This window comes from Panthera uncia, assembly GCF_023721935.1.
Source record: "Panthera uncia isolate 11264 chromosome B3 unlocalized genomic scaffold, Puncia_PCG_1.0 HiC_scaffold_1, whole genome shotgun sequence".
Taxonomy (NCBI): Eukaryota; Metazoa; Chordata; class Mammalia; order Carnivora; family Felidae; genus Panthera; species Panthera uncia.
In genome coordinates, this window is record NW_026057582.1 from 48,671,317 (window position 1) to 48,690,329 (window position 19,013).

Sequence of the window (19,013 nt, forward strand, 5' to 3'; positions counted from 1 at the left end):
ATTTTTGCAGGAAGAATTTAATTGACCACAAGCAATACAAATTTAAGGTCACCCAAATAATTATGGCTCTGGACCAAAGAATCTGCTCTGAGAAAAAACCATATTTTGGAGATCATATACATAAAGTTTTAATAAAAATCTTCTAATATTTAGGGGTGCCTGGGTACCCCAGTTAAGGATCTGTCAGTTAAGGATCTGACTTTGGCTCAGTTCATATCTCACGGTCCATGAGTTTGGTCCCGGTGTGAGGCTCTCTGTTGACAGCTTGGAGCCTGGAGCTGCTTTGGATTCTGTGTCCCCCTCTCTCTCAAAGATAAACATTTTTAAAAAATTCCTTAAAAATATTCTAACATTTAAAACAGTATTTACTCAATGCTTGAATTTTCAAAAAAGAGTAAGATGTTCCAAATAAATATTTTAGGAAAGAGGAAATAGTTACCTAAAGCCATAAGAAACAGTCTTACACAGACTCAACCTGTAACTCCAGGCAGGCCTAGAACAAAAATGATATGCTAACACTAGGGAAGGTTTTCTCCAGTAACTTTTACTCTTTCACCTCTTTTGTTCCCAGAAACCAGTTATGAGGCTGATTTGAAAAAGGGCAGTGCAAATGTATAGAATGGAGTTCTACTAATTCCATTTTCCACATCTCTTTCAAGCAGCTACATTTTATATTTCCTCTAACCTAGTTAAAATTCTAATCATAGGTCAGCTGGTGTATCGCCACCACTTTTTAAAGTAAAAACTTGAAAATATTGGGGCACCTGGGTGGCTCAGTCGGTTAAGCATCTGACTTCGGCTCAGGTCCTAATCTCACGGTTTATGGTTTTGAGCCCTGCATCTGTGCTGACAGCTCAGATCCTGGACCCTGCTTTGGATTCTGTGTCTCCCTCTCTCTCTGCTCCTCCTCCACTTATGCTCTGTCTGTCTCTCTCAAAAATAAACAAACATTAAAAAAATATTTTTTTTAACTTGAAAATATTAAGTAACTAAAATAATAATCAGAAAAAGAACAACCCTCAAATATAGGATGTAATCAGTGAAAAGCAATTTTCTGTTCTTCCTACCCAACCCTAAAATCCTGTTCCAACTCTAAAAGTTACAAAAGTCACAACAAAGATTATGTGATTAACATTATAAAACTTATAAAAGCCGAAGCCTGCTTATCCCAAAGCAACTCCAACTTTATGCTTGGTGAATATAGAATTCTAGATGTAGAATAATATACCTGAAAAACAAAGTTTCACAGCAAACAAGTTTTCACTAAAACTTAGACTCTATTAGTCCTCCAACATATATTTTCTGTATACAGAAAGTCAATTTCTTTAATTGAAATTCAAGAAGGAAACTGGTAAGAAAATTCTATGACCAGAGTGATAGGGATCAATATCTGTTTAACATTAAAAGATAGCCCTACAACCCATTCTGGAAACACTAGGCTGACATCAACACAAGTGAAATAAACTGAAAAAAGTCTACTTTCACAGTAAAATTATAGGTTTTAATGAAATTAAGGTTTTACAGTCAAATGATCGAAAATGTTAGAGTAACACATTCCTCCCCTCAAGTAAGTATACAAAAAGCTTCCCTTTCTCTAATTTGATACTATTAAACCATAAATGAATCCCAAGGTGATCTGTAACTAAATGGAATTTGTTTTTGTGTTATCACCAGTTACTTTAACATATCACAGGAATTTACGTAACAGGCTAGAGAACAGAAGTAAGAGATAATAGGTGCTTCAGTACCACCCATATTATCCACTAAGACCACAGTGTGAGCAACAGAGTGTAGATTCATAGTAGTAGTTCCCTGAATAAAACAGCTTAGACAGAATCTTCCACAGACACAGGTTTTAGCAGTATCCAAATCTTGGCAAAGATGAAAAGGAATGATATGAGAGCCATATGGAATCCTATTGGAAAAAAAAAAAAGTTGAAAAAATATTTAGCATGTTACTAGATTCAGAACTTCATGTATTGGGTCATGAATTACAGGATACTGAATTATAACCAAGGAAAAATAAGATTACTCTATTAAGTGACTCAGTATATTGTTCTTTCTTCCAAACTGTTAAGAATGGGGAAAACACCATATGGTATATTATAAACCTAAGAGTATCTATACTACTCCATAAAGTATCTTTTAGCACTGTCACCTAATACCATAACCCATGGAATAGTATGAAGAAATCTACATTGTATTATCAGTATAACATGATCATTTAAAGCTACAGCTCTAGTATACAATTCTCATAATGGCGATGGGAGAATTACTGAGTTCTATCTGTGAAGAAACATTTATTTAAATAAATCCAAATACTCTCCTAGGCATCAACTGTTTAAAAGGGAATTTTAAACTGTGTAACAGATTTAAAACATATATTGTTTCAGGTATTTTTACTTTACTGGCTGAGCAAGTGCTGACCTCACCTTGCTTAAATCACTTACTGGCTATTAAAATCAAGTCAAACTCAAAAACCCGAAAAAGTCAAACTCTTTTACACTCATCTCCGAGACACTGTAGGATGGTCTCTTGAGGTTGCCTGCCCACTGCCCAACTCCTGACTCAACCATGCCCCAAGTCACTTTGTCTGTCTTCTAGTCTTTTCTTTGTTCTCTAGTCCCTAGCCTAGGCTGGCACATAATAGGTGTTCATATTTTTTCAACAAATAAATAAAACCTACTCTATAATTTAAACTGGAGTTCAAAACCCTATCAGGAAAAGTCTGAAAAGATACATATCAAATAAAAAACAGTTTGCATTTCATAGGGATTTGGGACTGGTCTTGTTGGCAATTCATTTTTTTTCACATATACTAGTTTGTTCCTTCTATAAATAACAATTTTTTAAAAAACTGTCTAAGAAGTGTCTACCACATGTGTATATTAACCTGTTTCAAGCTACTAGTTATACCCTAAGGAAAGAGGTAATAGTGTAATACTGTTAAAAACTGTATTTTCTATCTAACATAATTTAAATTCCCACATATTTTTCTAATAGACCATAAGTTTATGTTTGTAACCAGTAGTGAAGACAAGTTACCAAAGGCTAGATAATAGGCATTATTCTCATAGCTTTGGATCTGTATCCTTTTTATAACAAGTGGGCTGAAAACACTTGATAAATACAAGTGATGGGATAGATAGAAAGAAGTAAAGGGGCGCCTGGGTGGCTCAGTTGGTTAAGTGCTTGACTTTGGCTCAGGTCATGATCTCACGGTTCATGGGTTCGAGCCCATGTCAGGCTCTGTCTGTGCTGACAACTCAGAGCCTACAGCCTGTTTCAGATCCTGTGTCTCCCTCTCTCTGCCCCTCCTCCACTCACACTCTGTCTCTCTGTCTCAAAAATAAATAAACATTAAAAAAAAATTAATGCCAGGTAATAAATCCTATAACCAAAAAGTCAAGCAATGAAAGGGGGTGGAGATAAAACTTTAGATAGGGCGGTCAGGAAAGGCCTTTCTGGGTGTCACTTGGGAAAAGAACTAAATGAAGTGAGAAAGTGAGCTATGGAACTTTCTGGAAGAAAGGCATTCTAGGTAGAGGAAAGGAGCAGCAAGAAGGCCACTGCAGCAAGATGTCAGACTGTGCACAGCATTGTAAACTATGTTAAAGCCTATGACTATTACAATGAGGATGATGAGAATACCAGACTCTTATCAGAGGTACTGCATTTTATGACTATTAAAAAGTCTTACCTATTATATAACATGGCTCGTGCAGAGGATTCCAATAAAGTTAATGGTGTTTGCAGCATTATAACTGGAAGGGCTTTTGGTTGTTCAAAAGTATTTCCAAAAAGATCCAAGTACTCAAGGGATAAATTTTGAAATTCACTAGGCAAAAATGGAAGCTTATTTCGAGCGGCTGACAAAAAACGCAGGTTTGTCAATTGTCCCATCTTGAAAGGAAATCGAATCAATTCATTATCATCAAGTTTTAAATCTGTAAGTTCTCGGAGTTGACAAAACTGCACAGGGAGTGCCTTAATTTTGTTCTTGCTGAGATCCAAACTCCGAAGTGACTTCTGGAGTGTAGACTGACACAAAGCTACACTAAATGATTCCAAGTGATTGTCACTCAAGTTAAGTTCTTGAAGATGGATGAGGTCTCCAATTGTAGCTGGAAGCTTTTTTATATGGTTGTGACTCAAGTCTAATTTCCTAAGGTTTTTTAAGCAAAGCATACGCATATCAACTCGGACAAGCCCACAGTAAGAAGTCTGAAGATGTTCCAGAGAATATGGGAAGTTCTTGCTTAGAGGATAGTCCTTTTTGGATGTGATAACCATTTTAGTTTTAAATTTTTCAAATTCTGAAGTCTTCACTGGTGTGAAGGTTGAAAGTGGTACCTCAATATTACAACCTCTGTGAGCGAGTCTCACAGCTGACAGGAAACTCTTTAAGCTGCTGGAATTGGCCTGAATAAATAAAAATAAGTTGTACAATTATAAATTCCATTTTAGATAATACATGCATGCTAATTTACTCTTTAACAAATTCTATAAAGTTATACATGTAAATGATGGACTCATTTCTTGAAAATGGCTGTAAAAATAAATTTTTTACTATTTTGATAAATTTCAATATAAACACAAAAAAATTTGAAAGTTTTTGAAAAAATATGTTGAGAGACATACTCTAAATTTAAACCATTCAAAAGGGAATCAAAAGAGTATAAAATAAGACAGGAATACATGAAAAGATACCACTTAAGACTTGGGTTTATCATGAACTGAGGCAAATCTCCAGTGCCTCTGACATAGACTGAGATGGTGCTGTGCACTGCAAAATACCCAAGGCTGCCATTCACAAAGACTTGGAATTATGAAAAGCAATGGTCCTCTCAAAAGCAGGGCCAAATGGCACTGTAAGAAGTGCTGGAAAACATCAAAAGCAAGACAGATTGCTTCCAGCTAGACAGAAAAATCACTATTAAAGTGGTATGGGAACTAAGTTCTCAACAGAAATATCTAATGCTTGCAGGATATTTCAGAAGTTTCCTAAAGTTTACATGTGAAGGACTGGTAACTTGCAGCAAGTTTGAGGAATAGTACGTGATCCTATTTAGTTGGAATGTGGGAGCTTTGTAGAGGTGTAAAAGACTAGAAATGCAGTGTGGGGATGGTATAGATGAACCTGATACCATGATGAGGAGGATGGAATGATCAGGCTGTGGAAATCTTTTAAGAACTTGGAACAGGAGAATTACATGAGAAAAGCTAAATATTATTTCAGCAGCAATATACACAGTGACGTAGTGTGAGTGAAGTCTGGAGACCTGGGTCAAGTAGGTCTGGTACAGGGTACCAGCTTAAAGATTTGGGAGTTTATATAAATAAAGACTGAGTTACGAGAATGGAAAGCAGGTATGGTAAAGAATAGGCAGAAGATTAGAATAAGCCTTTAATTGGGGATAGAAAAAAAAGATGCCAGAGATAGGAGACAAAGGAGTGGCTAAGAAAACCAAGAGTAAACCAGGATAGTGTCCTGTCAGATGCCAAGAAAGGAAAGTTTTATTAAGAAGGGAGTGGTCATCAGTGTCGAAATCTACAGACCTCAAAATAATGGCAATGTGATTGAAAAAAAGGAAGGAGACCAGTGATCTCTGAGACAGTTTTGATAAACCACTGAAAACAAAGGTCAAAAGACAGTATGTGGAGGCAATGGATTTAACCTTGTCTTTGGGAAATTTGTCTATTCTATTTTGATTGGTTAGACCTCAGCTTTTTTTAGGTAGAAGAAAAAGTTAGTAGGAGAAGCTGAATATCAAGAGAAAATGAAAAACTATAAGAACAGGAGGAAGTAGAACAAAATGTTTCCATTCAATACAAATACCTTAAATAGTCATTAAACTTTATTGTTTACAAACCACTTTGCTTTGGATTAAGGATAATGAAAGGCTGAATAAGACATTGCTTCTACTCTCTGTGAAGGGGGGGCGGGGAGAGGAAAAGGGGATAGGGCACAGTAAAGTTTTATTTTAATGGTTTAACTATTTTTAAAAATTATAATAAATAAAATACCCCCAGAATGGAGGGGCCTGAATGGCTTAGTCAGTTGTGCATCTGACTGGCTCAGGTCACAGTCTCATGGTTTTGAATTCGAGCCCCACATCATGCTCTGCACTGACAGCAAAGAGCCTGCTTCAGATTGTTTGTCTCTCTCAAAATAAATAAACATTAAAAAAAAAAAATACCCCTCAAATGGTTCTAATTGCATTTTTTTTTTTTTACACCAAATTTGATCTGTAATGGGTGACTTTGCTGGCAAATGTAGCCGTGTGCCACTGGCTTTATAGAATTCTATTCTAGGAACACCCTAAGGGTCCATCTGGAGCACGGAAGTAAGCCATTTTCCTTCCTCCTAATCCTGTTGCCTTAGCAGGCTGACTCTACACTGTTAGAGCCATGCCAGCATACCAGAGAAACTGTGTATGTGTCTGGTGAGTTTTTGAATTCCACCACAGACCTGCCACGGCTTCTTTAAACACACCTGCCAAGTGTACATCCCTATTCAGTTGTGTGGGATATCGAGGATCCTCAAATAGTCTCTTCTTTAAAGAAAATACAGCCAACCAACCTAATTGCTATTTTTTTTTAAACAATCTTTTAAGTTTATTTTCATTTATTATTTATACATATTTACATTTATTTATTTAGAGAGAAATAGAGAGCAATTAGGGGAGGGACAGAGAGAGAGGGAGACAGAATCCCAAGTAGCCTCTTCACTTTCAGCACAGAGCCCAGTCAGGGGCTCAAACTCACAAACTGTGAGATCAAGACTGAACCGAAATCAAGAGTCAGATGCTTAACTGAGCTGCCCAGTTGCCCCTTTAATCGTGTTTGTAATACCATACCTTACTTAAACAGATATCCACAGGAGGCTCCTTTAACCGAACAGTAGCTTTCCCCTCATCCATAAATTTGGTGAAGAATTGCTCAATGTTCTCCTTTAGCTGCTTAAAACCAATGAGAAAAAAGGACAAAATCTGGTATTGTTATTCAGTAATATTTATTACAATTAGAATATGCCAGTCACTTTCCCAGGCTTTTACTCCTTAAGTCTGCATGTTTTGTTGTTTTAAGTTTTAGTTTTTATTTCTGTGGGCTTTTTTAGCATTTGGGTAGCTACATTTCTTATCTAGCTTCTGGTAGATATTGCTGTTAGATCAGTCCAGTAACTCTTTCCTGTGACTTCCATTTGGGAGAATACTCCTCTTCTCCCATTCTATGTGGCTGTAGAAGTTGTCAATAATAGTTACTTGCCTTCTTAACTTCAGTCCAGTAGTCTCGGGTGGACACACCTCCCACAAGATTATAAACGCCATGAAAGCAGGAATCTTGTCTCCTTTGTTCACTATTGTATCCATGGAGCTACAACAGTGACTGACACATAATAGGTGCTCAAAAATTTTTAATGACTGATGTTCCTGTTTTAGACTTCAACAATAATGTATTGAGAAGCCACTCTGTACCATGTACTATGATAGGGGGCTTGAAACAATAGTTTTGAATAAGACCAACATAGTAATTATGTTTATAAAGTTGTCAGTCTAATGAGAGACAATTATTAAGTAGGTAGTTACAATCATAACAAATATTAAGATATGGGAAGTATAGACTGCTCTAAGATCTTATATAGCAAAGGAATACGAAAGTGACCTTAAAGATGAGAACTGAAGGATTAGGAGATGTTGGGCAAATGAAGATAGTGGGAGAAGAGAGAGAGAATAGCATACCAGTAAGGAAAAATGTGTGCAAAGCCTTCAAGGCAAGAGGGCTTGGCAGTTCCAAGGAGGTGAAAGAAGTATGGCTGAAGGATCCAGGAAAGAGAGGCAGGTGAGTCAGGAAAGGCAAACAGGGATTGCATGGTGAAAGATTTTGCAGACCATGTCAAGAATTTTGGATTTTATTCTGAAAATGATATCTACTGAGTGACTTGAAGCTGGGAACATAGTTACACCTACATTAAAAAAAATATATCTTGGGGCACCTGGGTGGCTCAGTCGGTTAAGCGGCCGACTTTGGCTCAGGTCATGATCTCGCGGTCCATGAGTTCGAGCCCCGCGTCGGGCTCTGTGCTGACAGCTCAGAGCCTGGAGCCCATTTCAGATTCTGTGTCTCTCTCTCTCTGACCCTGCCCCGTTCATGCTGTCTCTCTCTGTCTCAAAAATAAACGTTAAAAAAAAAAATATCTTTATTTACTTTGAGAGAGAGGGATGGGGGAAATCCCAAGCTGGCTCTGTGCTATCAGCTTGGTGGGGCTTGGTCTCACAAACCATGAGATCATGACCTGAGCCAAAATCAAGAGTTGGATGCTTAACCTACTAGGCCACCCAGGCATCCTAGATCTGGGATTTGGGAAGTTCCCTTTAACCACAGTGTAAGAATGAACTTTGGGGGAGGGGAGAATGGGATGAGGTTGGTAGAGACCTAGGGATATCTTTTAAGACACCTAGCCAGACAAGGGATTCTGGTGGTTTCAACTGCAGCTGGGATGGAAGGAGGTATGAAAATCTGAAAGGATCCTAGGAGGTAGAATTTTAAGGATTCAAAAATATATTACATGGGGATGCAAAAACCTTAAGGTTTCTGGATAGAGCAGAATATTTAATGAGTTGCAGAACATGATCAGAAAAGTAGGTTTCGGGGTGGCAAAGAACATTAACTTTTAGATATTTTGAGTTTGAAATGCTACAACACATCCAAGTGAAGATTTCCAACTAAGATTCAAGTTGCAAGTTAAGGGAGAGGACTAGCTAAAGATACAGATTTGCAAATCAGAATGAGATAGGCAGCAGCTAAATCATGGGGCAGAAAAGTTGGTATAAGAAAGATCCCCAAGGTACTTCCCACACTTAGCACTAATACCTAGTCTTCAAGGCCCAGGACCAACACCACTTTAATTCATCCAAGAAATGTTTATTGGGCACCTACTATGTCCCAAACCCTGTGGTACCACCTCTTCTACAAAACTTTCTCGAGCCCCTATAATCAGAATTCATTTCATTTTTTGATTCTGCTCTACTTCTACCTTTATTATAGCACTTACATCGTCCACCTTGTAATGTAAGCACTGGTTTCTATTTCCTTTCTAGTGTTGGAAGGACAGTGACCAAATCAAGTCTTCAACTCACTGTTCACAATAAAATTCTGATTAGGGTTACCACCTGCAATTATTAATGCAGAAGTTTTAAGGGCGATCATTACAGACTTAAAATAGAACCTGAACTGACCATGAAAGAGGGTTTGGGGAAGACAATGGAAGAAAAAAAAAAGGGAGACCCAATTCTTGCTATGAGCTTGCTTGTCACCTTACAGTTTTCTAACCTATAGAATGTTGGGTGATTGCTAAAGTCCCTTCAAGTTGAAAATTTTATAGGAGTTGATTCCACGAAGAGGGGGAAATTACACTTTCAACTGCTTATATCAAATGTTAAGTGTCTCTGAATGAGATGGTAATGTCCCCTTTCCTCAATCTTTGAGTATACACTGTGAAATACAACACTAAGGGAAATAATTCTAGAAACTGTATAAAGTCCAGTGAAGAGTCAGATGCAAGGGTGGGAGATGAGTTGCCCCCTCGACTTTATTTACAGTAGACACAAGGGTATTCCAGTCATTCTGACAAAATAACATAGTACCTGGTGAAATGAGGGAAAAAGGATTTTATAAAACCTGTGCTTTGGAAATTCCATTTCAACTTTCAACAGCTTCTAGAGTTTACTACTGCTAGACAGATGAGAAAAAGCCCTGGTCCTAGAAAGTCAAGTCTTAGGAAATAAAACATTTGAAGGAAGGAAGGAAAAGGAAAGGAAAAGAAAGATGCAGTGAGCAATAACATTAGTATAAATATCAAGATGCAACCCAAAGCACTACTGCTTTACTACTGTACTAATCTGGTCTAGCGATCCTGGATACTATCCTTCATCACTTAAAGCCTTAAAAAAAAAAAAAAAACAAAAAAAAAAAAAGCTAGCGAATATACCATGGGAGAAAATAATTTATTGAACAAAAGTGCAATTATTTTACTGTTCCCCCAAAGTGGATTGCCATTCCATTTAAAGATTAGTTTCATGCAGGCCGAATTTCCAGAGGCTTTAAGACAGCAGGGATGCCACCTACTGCTAAACAGAAACGCTGCCAATTTGAAACCAAAGGAACGGGAAAGAAAAATAAGGAGAAGGTGCGCTCTCAAAAGCTTTCCTCTTTCGGGTACACAGGGAGACGCCCAGGACTGGGGGTGGTGATGGGGCGCTGGTACCCCACAGGCAGGCTCCAGCCTCTGGAACGCGCGAGGCTCGAAGGGGAAGAGCTCGGGGCTGACTCCCGAGGCAGGGCCTGTTCGGTCCACGCACCTCATAGCGGGTCCCGCGCTTGTCCCTCAGGGTGCAGATGACCAGGCAGGTAGGGAGCGGGCCGCCTCGCTCGCCTCCAGCCCGAGGCTGCGGCCGACTCCCGGGCGTCTGCTGACAGAGGCTCAACACCGCCCGGGTGCCCTTGCCCCGGTTCCTCATTCCCAAAGCCGGCAAGTGCCGACTGACTACCTCGACCTCGCAGTGCAGCTTCATTTTGCGCCAGCCGCGGCAAGAGCTCCACAACTCCGCTTTGAAACTGTCCCCTTCCCGCCGCGCAGCGCCGCCGCCGGGGTCCTCGACCATGCGGGCTGTCCCCGGATATGCCTGCCTGCTCGGAGTGCCAACAGCTCGGGTTTTCTCGGTACAGTGGCTCTATGGGTCTGCGGGGAGGACGGCCTCCCCTTTCACTTGCAGGGCCGAGTCCTCACTGTGGTTGTGGGTCGGTGGAGCGCGGATACCGGACCCTTGAGGACTTGGCTCGCATCTCCCGAGCCGGCGACTGGCGAGGCCGCAACGTCCTTTCCCGGGAACGCTTGCGGCTGGAGGCACAGGTGGTTATTGTTGGGGGCGGAGCTCTGTTTTCCGCGGTTCAACTTAACGCGTTTCCTGCACCTGTTGGGTCGCTAAGCCGGTATCCCTGTGTTAAAAGGGAAAGTCCGCTTACCTATAGAGCTTCGGAACTGGGGAGTTGCCCAATGCCAGCCGGGGCCAGCATGTCCCGGTGCTGATGGGCTGGTGTCTGTTTTGGTTTGGGTGGCTCCCCCCTCGGAGGCAACACCTGCCACGTCAGAACGGAATTTGATAGGACAATATTTGACTTGGCAATTTCTGTTGAACAGGTTACCGCTTTGTAACCGCTATTAGGTTGGATAGAGTGACTGGTTTAACATCTGACACTGGGAGAGACTATCCAGACCCTATAAGCACCTACGGCTCTACATTTCTTGGTGGAGGGAGGCGCCCGGGGCGCACATCTTATTTAAGGAGGCGCTCTCAAAAATGGCGTGTGCTTCCCTGAGCGCACAGTCCTTTCTCCTTAAATTTTGTGCCCTAGACGCCTCTCTCGCCTCATCCTAATCCCAGTCTTTTATCAAACATTCATTTTGTTTGAGCGGTACTTTTGCAAATGTGAAATGGCTTACAGAAATACGGATTTTCAATTCAATTATGACAATACAATGATTTATCCTTAATTAGGTGTGAGTCCCTGTTTACAAGGTGTTGAACCTGAAGTGTTATCTGTTGATTCTCATTCTGAAAAACGTAACTGGTTCCTAAAAATTAGTAATGAATAAAACATTACGTTTCTTTTTTTTCTATTTAGTATTCTTGCATGGAGAGCATGAAAACACGGCTCCTCATTTAGCAACAGTTAATCATGTGGCCAGTGAAAACATACAATAAGCCAAACACACCTTACAGTTTTCAAAGACAGACTTCAAGAATTACCCACTGTTGTTCTTTGAGTGGATAATAATATAGAAGAAAATAATAAAACGCCAGCCTAAAGCATTACAAGTACGATAAATATACTCTGAACTTCCAAGAACAGTTGGGAGGTGGGGAAATCTTACATGTATAAACCAATGTAATTTTGATTAGAATAGAAATGTACAAAAAACAAGACTACAACAACAAAGCCTCAACCCTCTATTTGGTGTTACCTGGGTTGTTGAAACACGGATTCAGTGAATTCAGTAAATGTTAAATAATCTAAATATATGAAAGTTACTTAACAGTTCCAAGGTGATTTCAGAGTAGGACAATGGTTTGTATTGCCAAAAACGTATCTTCCTAATTGCCAGATTCTCAAAAATGGCCTGTGCTTCCCTAAATATTTAAATAAGATTATCTTATTAAATAAGATTACATAAAATAATAGTGGTTTGAAAGTAAAATAAACATATATCAGTTTTGGGGATCTTAACTCCCACCTCCACCTTCCCCCAACATCTTCACCTTAGTTCCCTCATTTTTAATAGCTGAAATACTTGGATCTGGTGTTTATTTTGGTCTTCTTGGACTGTTTACCAAGCAAAATATTCTTTAGGGGTGTCTGGCTGGCTTGGTTCATGGAGCGAGTGACTCTTGATCTCAGCGTTGTAAGTTTGAACTCTATGTTGGGTGTAGAGATTACTTAAAGTCTTAAAAAAAAATAGAAAAGATTCTTTGATTACCCATCCACACTTCTGTCTTTACCACCATACAAATAGAATCTGCCTGTTGACCTCCTGTACCTTTAATTAGCTCAAGCTAGTTTGAATTGCAGACTGACTGAACATGGAAATACAAGGCATTTTAAAGTGGGCTACAGCTTTTGACAAAAGGAATCAGAGAAATAACATCTAGATCAATTTTCTTCTGTGAAATTGATTCCTTTTCTGCCTGGCCTACATACTACACTCATTCTCTCCTTTTTGTTTTGTTCATACTAATTTAACCCTATTAATCTTTCAAAGCCCTGTTCAGTTTCCACTGGCTGTCTCTAACATCTTGTTCTCCTTTTTTGGAGTCTGAAAATTCAATTGCACTTAAACTTACCTTTCATTTCTTTTATTTCACTGAGTTAGTGCATAACAAGCATTCAACAGTTAATTAATTGAATCTCGGACTTTCCCCTTCATTTGTACCCATAGTAAACTTTACTCCCTTAGGTTTATGGCTCATTTGGGTTCAAACTGGTAAATCATAGTTGTATCATACTATTAAACAAACAGTGAGGTCACCATCTGTGGACAGTGTAGACTTGGCTGTCCTGGCACATTGGGACTAGATCTTCGAGTTGGTTTTTTAACCATAAACTTCATCTAAATTAAATAAAGGTAGATAGTTAACAAATATACACTTAAGCATTAGACCTGTATAGTGCTACCTTGTCCCTGTTGATGCTCTGTAATTACAACTTATAAGTTGTGTTTCCACTATGATTTCCTAATTACTACCCATTTTTCCCTTGTTAGTGGTACCATGTCAGTTGAAAGCTGCATTACTTCCCTCCAGAGATATTCCTAAACTTACCAGGTCTTCTGGCTTCAAAATGTATTCCTTTATTTAATATTTATGGTGTTCTTGCTGTATGCCAGTACCTATGTTAGATGTTTAGAAGGCAGAGATGATGTTACAGTGTTTAGGAGAGACAAGCAAACCAACAATTGTACCACAATTGGATACATGTAAGACATTAGAGGAGTATGAAGTAGCCAGATGATGAAAAGAATTTGTTTGCTAAACCAAGGCCTTTGAACTTTAGCCTGAAGGTTCTGGGAAACTTGAAAATTTTCAACAGGAGATAAAATTCACACCGTTTAGAAAAGGTTACTGTGGTCACTAAAGAGATTACTTAGGAGGTAGAGCAAGCCTAGAGGCAGGAATCAGTTGAAAGGCTAATGCAATAATCCACCATCTACACTACTGCCAAATTAAATTATTTTAGGGGGTCTCCTATCACAGAATCCTAAACTTTTACAGCTGAGACGTACTTTACACATATTCTAATTCAATTCTCTTATTTTACACAAAAGGAATAGAGGCTGAAAAGAGTAAAGGGATTTGCTCACTACCTCTGAAGAGTGTTAGTGCTAGGACTTGTCGCCTATCCTGTACTTAATTCTCCCCGCAAACCTTCATGGATTTCCACTCTTTGCAATTTAATTAAATACAGTTGTTTAAAGGCTTGTTTCTTGTTCCCTTTGGAATCTAGTCCCTATTACTTAGGTGGACAAATCTCCCCAGGGCAGTTTCTGTGGTTTTCAGTTCCTGCTTAGCACCAGCTCTTTGGGATTCCTGGAAGCTCAACTCAGCATTTTGGAATACATGATATTTCATCTAACACTTTTGGGTGTTCACTTCAAGAAGAATCTTAGATTATCTTGTCCAAAATATTGCTATATGATTACTTATTTAATGCCTATCCTCACCTCTAGACTACAAGCTCCTTGGGAACAGGTTCTGAGTCACTACTGTTACATGCAAGACCTAGCATAGTGTTCACATATAGTAAGTACTCAGTGCATATTTGTAGAAAGAATGAATATGTAAATGAATATATGCTATTCACTTATTCATGTAACAAATATTTATGAGAGCTGGCATTGTGCTAAAATAGAGCAAGCTCACAGACTAATGTGCATTCAATTACCATTGTTTGTGTTGGAGTAAGGAACTAGCCATTTGGAAGGGAAGGAAGCTTGCTTTCTCTTTCACTCCTAGAGAACAGTGAAATAAATTTTAGGTGGATCCAAGACTTAAACACTGAAAATGTAAAAGTGCTACATGAAAACACAGAAGTTTTTTAGAATTTTGACACTACCTAAAAAAGTAATGTAACAAGTTGACAAATTAAAACAGTTTTTTTAACGTTTATTTATTTTTGAGAGACAGAGACAGAGCGTGAAAGGGAGAGGGGCAGAGAGAGAGAGGGAGACACAGAATCTGAAACAGGCTTCATGCTCTGAGCTGTCAGCACAGAGCCCGACGTGGGCTTTCACAAACCACGAGATCATGACCTCAGCCGGAGTCAGACACTCAACTGACTGAGCCACCCACATAACCCCAAGTTCACAAATTTTAATACATAAAATGTAAATGTTCTGCATGGAAGGATATACCAGAAACAAAGTAATTACTAAGAATCTGGGGTTATGGTCAATATAAAATAACTTTGCCACTAATACAAAGGTCAAAGTGCTCATTTTCTTCTGCATAAGCTTTACTAATATATAAACTACAGATCAGCAATACTTTAAGAAAGTGGCCTGTGGGCTCAAAGGAGAAATTCCAAAATACACATGGCTGGCTTATAAACATAGGAAAACATGCTCTGCCTCATCAAAATTCAGACTGAAGCAATACTTACCGTTTTTAGGCTAGCAGAAGGACAAACATAAAGAAGTTTGCTAATATACATTGTAGGAAGATTGTGGGGAAACAGATAGAGGTATTCCTTGTTAATATTGAGGGTTAAGTTCCAGAGCACTGACATAAAGCAAATACCACAATAAAGAGAGTCAAAGGAATTTTTTGGTTTCCCAGTGGATATAAAAGTCATGTTTACACTATCCTGTAGTCTATTAAGTGTGCAATGGCATTATGTCCAAAAAATGTACATAATTAAAAAAATACTTTATAGCAAAGAAAAACTGCTACCCATCACCTGAGCTTTCAGTGAGTTGTAATCTTTTTGCTTTTGGAAGTTCCTTTTTAAAAAAATTTCTTTTTTTACATTTATTTATTTTTGAGAGACAGAGCACAATTGGGGGAGGGGCAGAGAGAGAAGGAGACACAGACTCCAAAGCAGGCTCCAAGTTGTCAGCACAGAGCCTGATGCAGGGCTCAAACCCACAAACTGTGAGATCATAACTCAAGCCAAGGTCAGGCACTTAACAGACTGAGCCACTCAGGGACACTTGCTTTTGGAAGTTTTTACCTCAGTGTTGGTGGTTGCTGACTGATCAGGGTGGTTGGTGGCTGCTAAAGGTTGGGGTGACTGTGGCAATTTTTTAAAATAAGACCACAGTGAAATTTACCACATCATTTGATTCTTTTTTTCATGAAAAATTTGTCTGTGGCATGTGATACCGTTTGATAGAGTCTTACCCACGGTAGAACTTCTTCCAAAACTGGAGTCAATCCTCTCAAACCCTCCTGCTGCTTTATTAACTTAGGTTATATAACATTCTAAATCCTTTGTTGTCATTTACACAATCTTCACAGTATCTTTTAAAAATTTTTTTAAATTTAAATTTTGCTTAACATATAGTGCAATATTGGTTTAAGTGACTCATCATTTACATACAACACCCAGTGCTCATCAAAAGTGCCCTCCTTAATATCCAACACATATCTAGCCCATCTCCTGCCCACCTCCCTCCATCAATCTATAGTTTGTTTTCTATCATTAAGAGTCTCTTGTGGTTTATTTCCCTCTCTTCTCTACCCCCTCCCTTTGCCATATATTCTCTTGTTTTGTTTCTTCACAGCATTTCTAATAGGAGTAGATTCCATCCTAAGGAACCACTTTCTTTGTTCATCTATAAGAAGCAATTCCTCATCTGTTCAAGTTTTCTCATGAGATTGCAGCAATTCAGTCCCATATTCAGGTGCCACTTCTAATTCTAGCTCTCTTGTTATTTCAAGCACATCTGCAGTAACATCCTCCACTCAAGTCTTGGACCCTCAAAATCATCCATGAAGGTTGGAATCAACTTCTTCCAAACTCCTGTTCATGTTGACATTTTGACCTCTTCCCATAAATCACAAATGTTCTTAATGGCATCTAGAATGGTGAACCTTTCCAAGAGGTTTCAATTCACTTTCCCCAGATCCAATGGAGGAATCATTATGTATGGTAGCCATACCTTACAAAATGGATTTCTTAAATAAAAAGACTTGAAATTTGGAATGATTCCTTGATCCACGGGCTGCAGGATGAATGCTGTGTTATCAGCCATGAAAACAACAATTAATCTCATTGTACATCTCCATCAGAGCTCTTGGATGAACAGGGGCATTGTCAATGAGCAGTCATGTTTTGAAAGGAATCCTTTTTTCTGAGCAGAGGTCTCAATTGTGGGCTTAAAATATTCAGTAAGCCATGTTATAAATTGTTGTGCTGTCATACAGGCTTTGTCATGCCATTTGTAGAGCGCAGGCAGGGTAGATTTAGCATAATTCTTGAGGGCTCTATGATTTTTGGAGTGGCCAGTGAGCACTGGCTTCAACATTAAGAACTACTTGAATATCAAGATAGTATAGCAGACTGTTCAAGTGTAACTAATTGTTTCTTGCTTATTTATCCTTTCCTTTTTGCTTTTAAATGAGTTCACACTTCTTTAGGCCCAAAGGATTCTATACCAAAGTGTTGAATATTTATGGAATTCATCTCTGAAGCATTTTAATCATTTAAAAATTATGTAGACCAGCTAGGAAATGTCTGGGAAAGCTATAGTTGGGGCAATGTTCGATTAATTTTTGAGAAGCCCGTGATTTTGGAAACTACACATCAGTGATTGATATAAACTCTAGGAAAATCATAGAAGTTTGACATTGGGCCCTTTTCAATCAGGCTTTATGACAAAATACCTTTTCTATGTTACCTATCACTAGGTTTTTTGTGCATCCTCAACTCTAGTTACACAAGGTTGTTCACCTTCCCCAACTCCATTCTTTGGCTCAAACTCTTCTTCTCACTAGGCATTCCCTTCCATCTAGTGCTGCCTGTATAAATCCCACTCTTCAAGGCTTACATCAAAGCCCTCTTAAATATATCTCAAGCTAGAATTAATTTCTCTCTTTTTTGCTCCTCTTGTACACCACAAGCATACCCACTATTGGATACAGAAAGTTCTGCTTACTTAGTTGTACACAGGTCACTGAGTCACACAATCTGAAAATGTAAGGAAGGGCTCTTTGAGATAATCCTGTTTTCCTCCCTACATCTGCAAGTTTTAAGGGCAGGAATCAAGTCACATCTGGTTTTTAAATTTTGGATTTGTCTCTTCCTTCATCATGTACCAAAGTACCTAATTTAATGGTTGGGAGGGGTGCCCTACCAGAATCTTGACATACCATGCCTTGGAGAAGCATTGTATTTTTCACTTTCAGTATAAAAGTTCATGTGTAAAATGTTGTTAGATTATTTCACCCTATGGTACATTTTATAAATCAAAGCTTTCAGAGCCATATACAGTTAAGTTTTATCTAGAGACATTATAAATGTCCCTGTGGAATTTAGACATCTTCCAGCAGATTTTCAGATGGCATTTTTTTTTTTTTTTTTGTAGTTGTAACCAAATCATCTGGTCAAAGTAACATACATTGTGCATTTACTTCTCACTTTAAATTTAACTACATTTAAATATCAAACACACCAAGCCTTTTATCATTTTTCTGAGCTGGTGTAGATGTGTCCATTAAAAAACTAGGGTGTGTCAATTAAAAAATAAGAAATCGCTTTGAAAACGTATTCTGTTCAACAAAACAGAAACTCCTACTGTTGACTCTTAATTATTACAGCTGACTTTAAGTTATTTTATTAATTTGTCCCAGCAGGTGTCAGTGCTGAGTTGAGGCAAAAATCGTGTTTCCAAGGGTAAAAATTTAATTTTAGAGATATAAGTGGCTCGGGCGATGAAAAGATGTTTAGATTATGAAATTGTCCATAATTTTAAGAGTTTAAAATTCATTCCTCAGGGCCTTCAAAAGAGACGGGGTCTCGCTATGTTGCCCAGGCTGGAGTGCAGTGGCTATTCACAGGCGCGATCCCACTACTGATCAGCACGGGAGTTTTGACCTGCTCCGTTTCCGACCTGGGCCGGTTCACCCCTCCTTAGGCAACCTGGTGGTCCCCCGCTCCCGGGAGGTCACCATATTGATGCCGAACTTAGTGCGGACACCCGATCGGCATAGCGCACTACAGCCCAGAACTCCTGGGCTCAAGCGATCCTCCTGCCTCAGCCTCCCGAGTAGCTGGGACTACAGGCGCGCGCCACCGCGCCCGGCGCTCGGAGGCAGCGCAAAATGATACTAGAGGTTGCGGTGCGGTGACGTCATCAGCTGTGCCGGCTTGGATTGTTTCCAAGACCTTTCTGTTAACAGCGTGGCTGCATAGCATTCGCGTCATTTGTCAGCACTGCATTCTGGGTAAACTGTCTC

The 19,013-nt window shown here is 39.1% G+C and overlaps 1 protein-coding gene across 1 annotated transcript; it reads right to left on the minus strand.

Moving 5' to 3' along the window:
- Positions 1 to 1,479: 1,479 nt before the first annotated feature.
- On the minus strand, positions 1,480 to 10,822 carry LRR1 (leucine rich repeat protein 1). Its single transcript, XM_049612832.1, has 4 exons — positions 10,362 to 10,822; positions 6,861 to 6,959; positions 3,701 to 4,422; positions 1,480 to 1,915 (listed from the first exon to the last, which is right to left on the minus strand). Exons 1-4 carry the CDS (start codon positions 10,662 to 10,664, stop codon positions 1,675 to 1,677), a joined length of 1,365 nt encoding a protein of 454 aa, XP_049468789.1. The 5' UTR covers positions 10,665 to 10,822; the 3' UTR covers positions 1,480 to 1,674.
- Between the last annotated feature and the right edge of the window lie 8,191 nt (positions 10,823 to 19,013).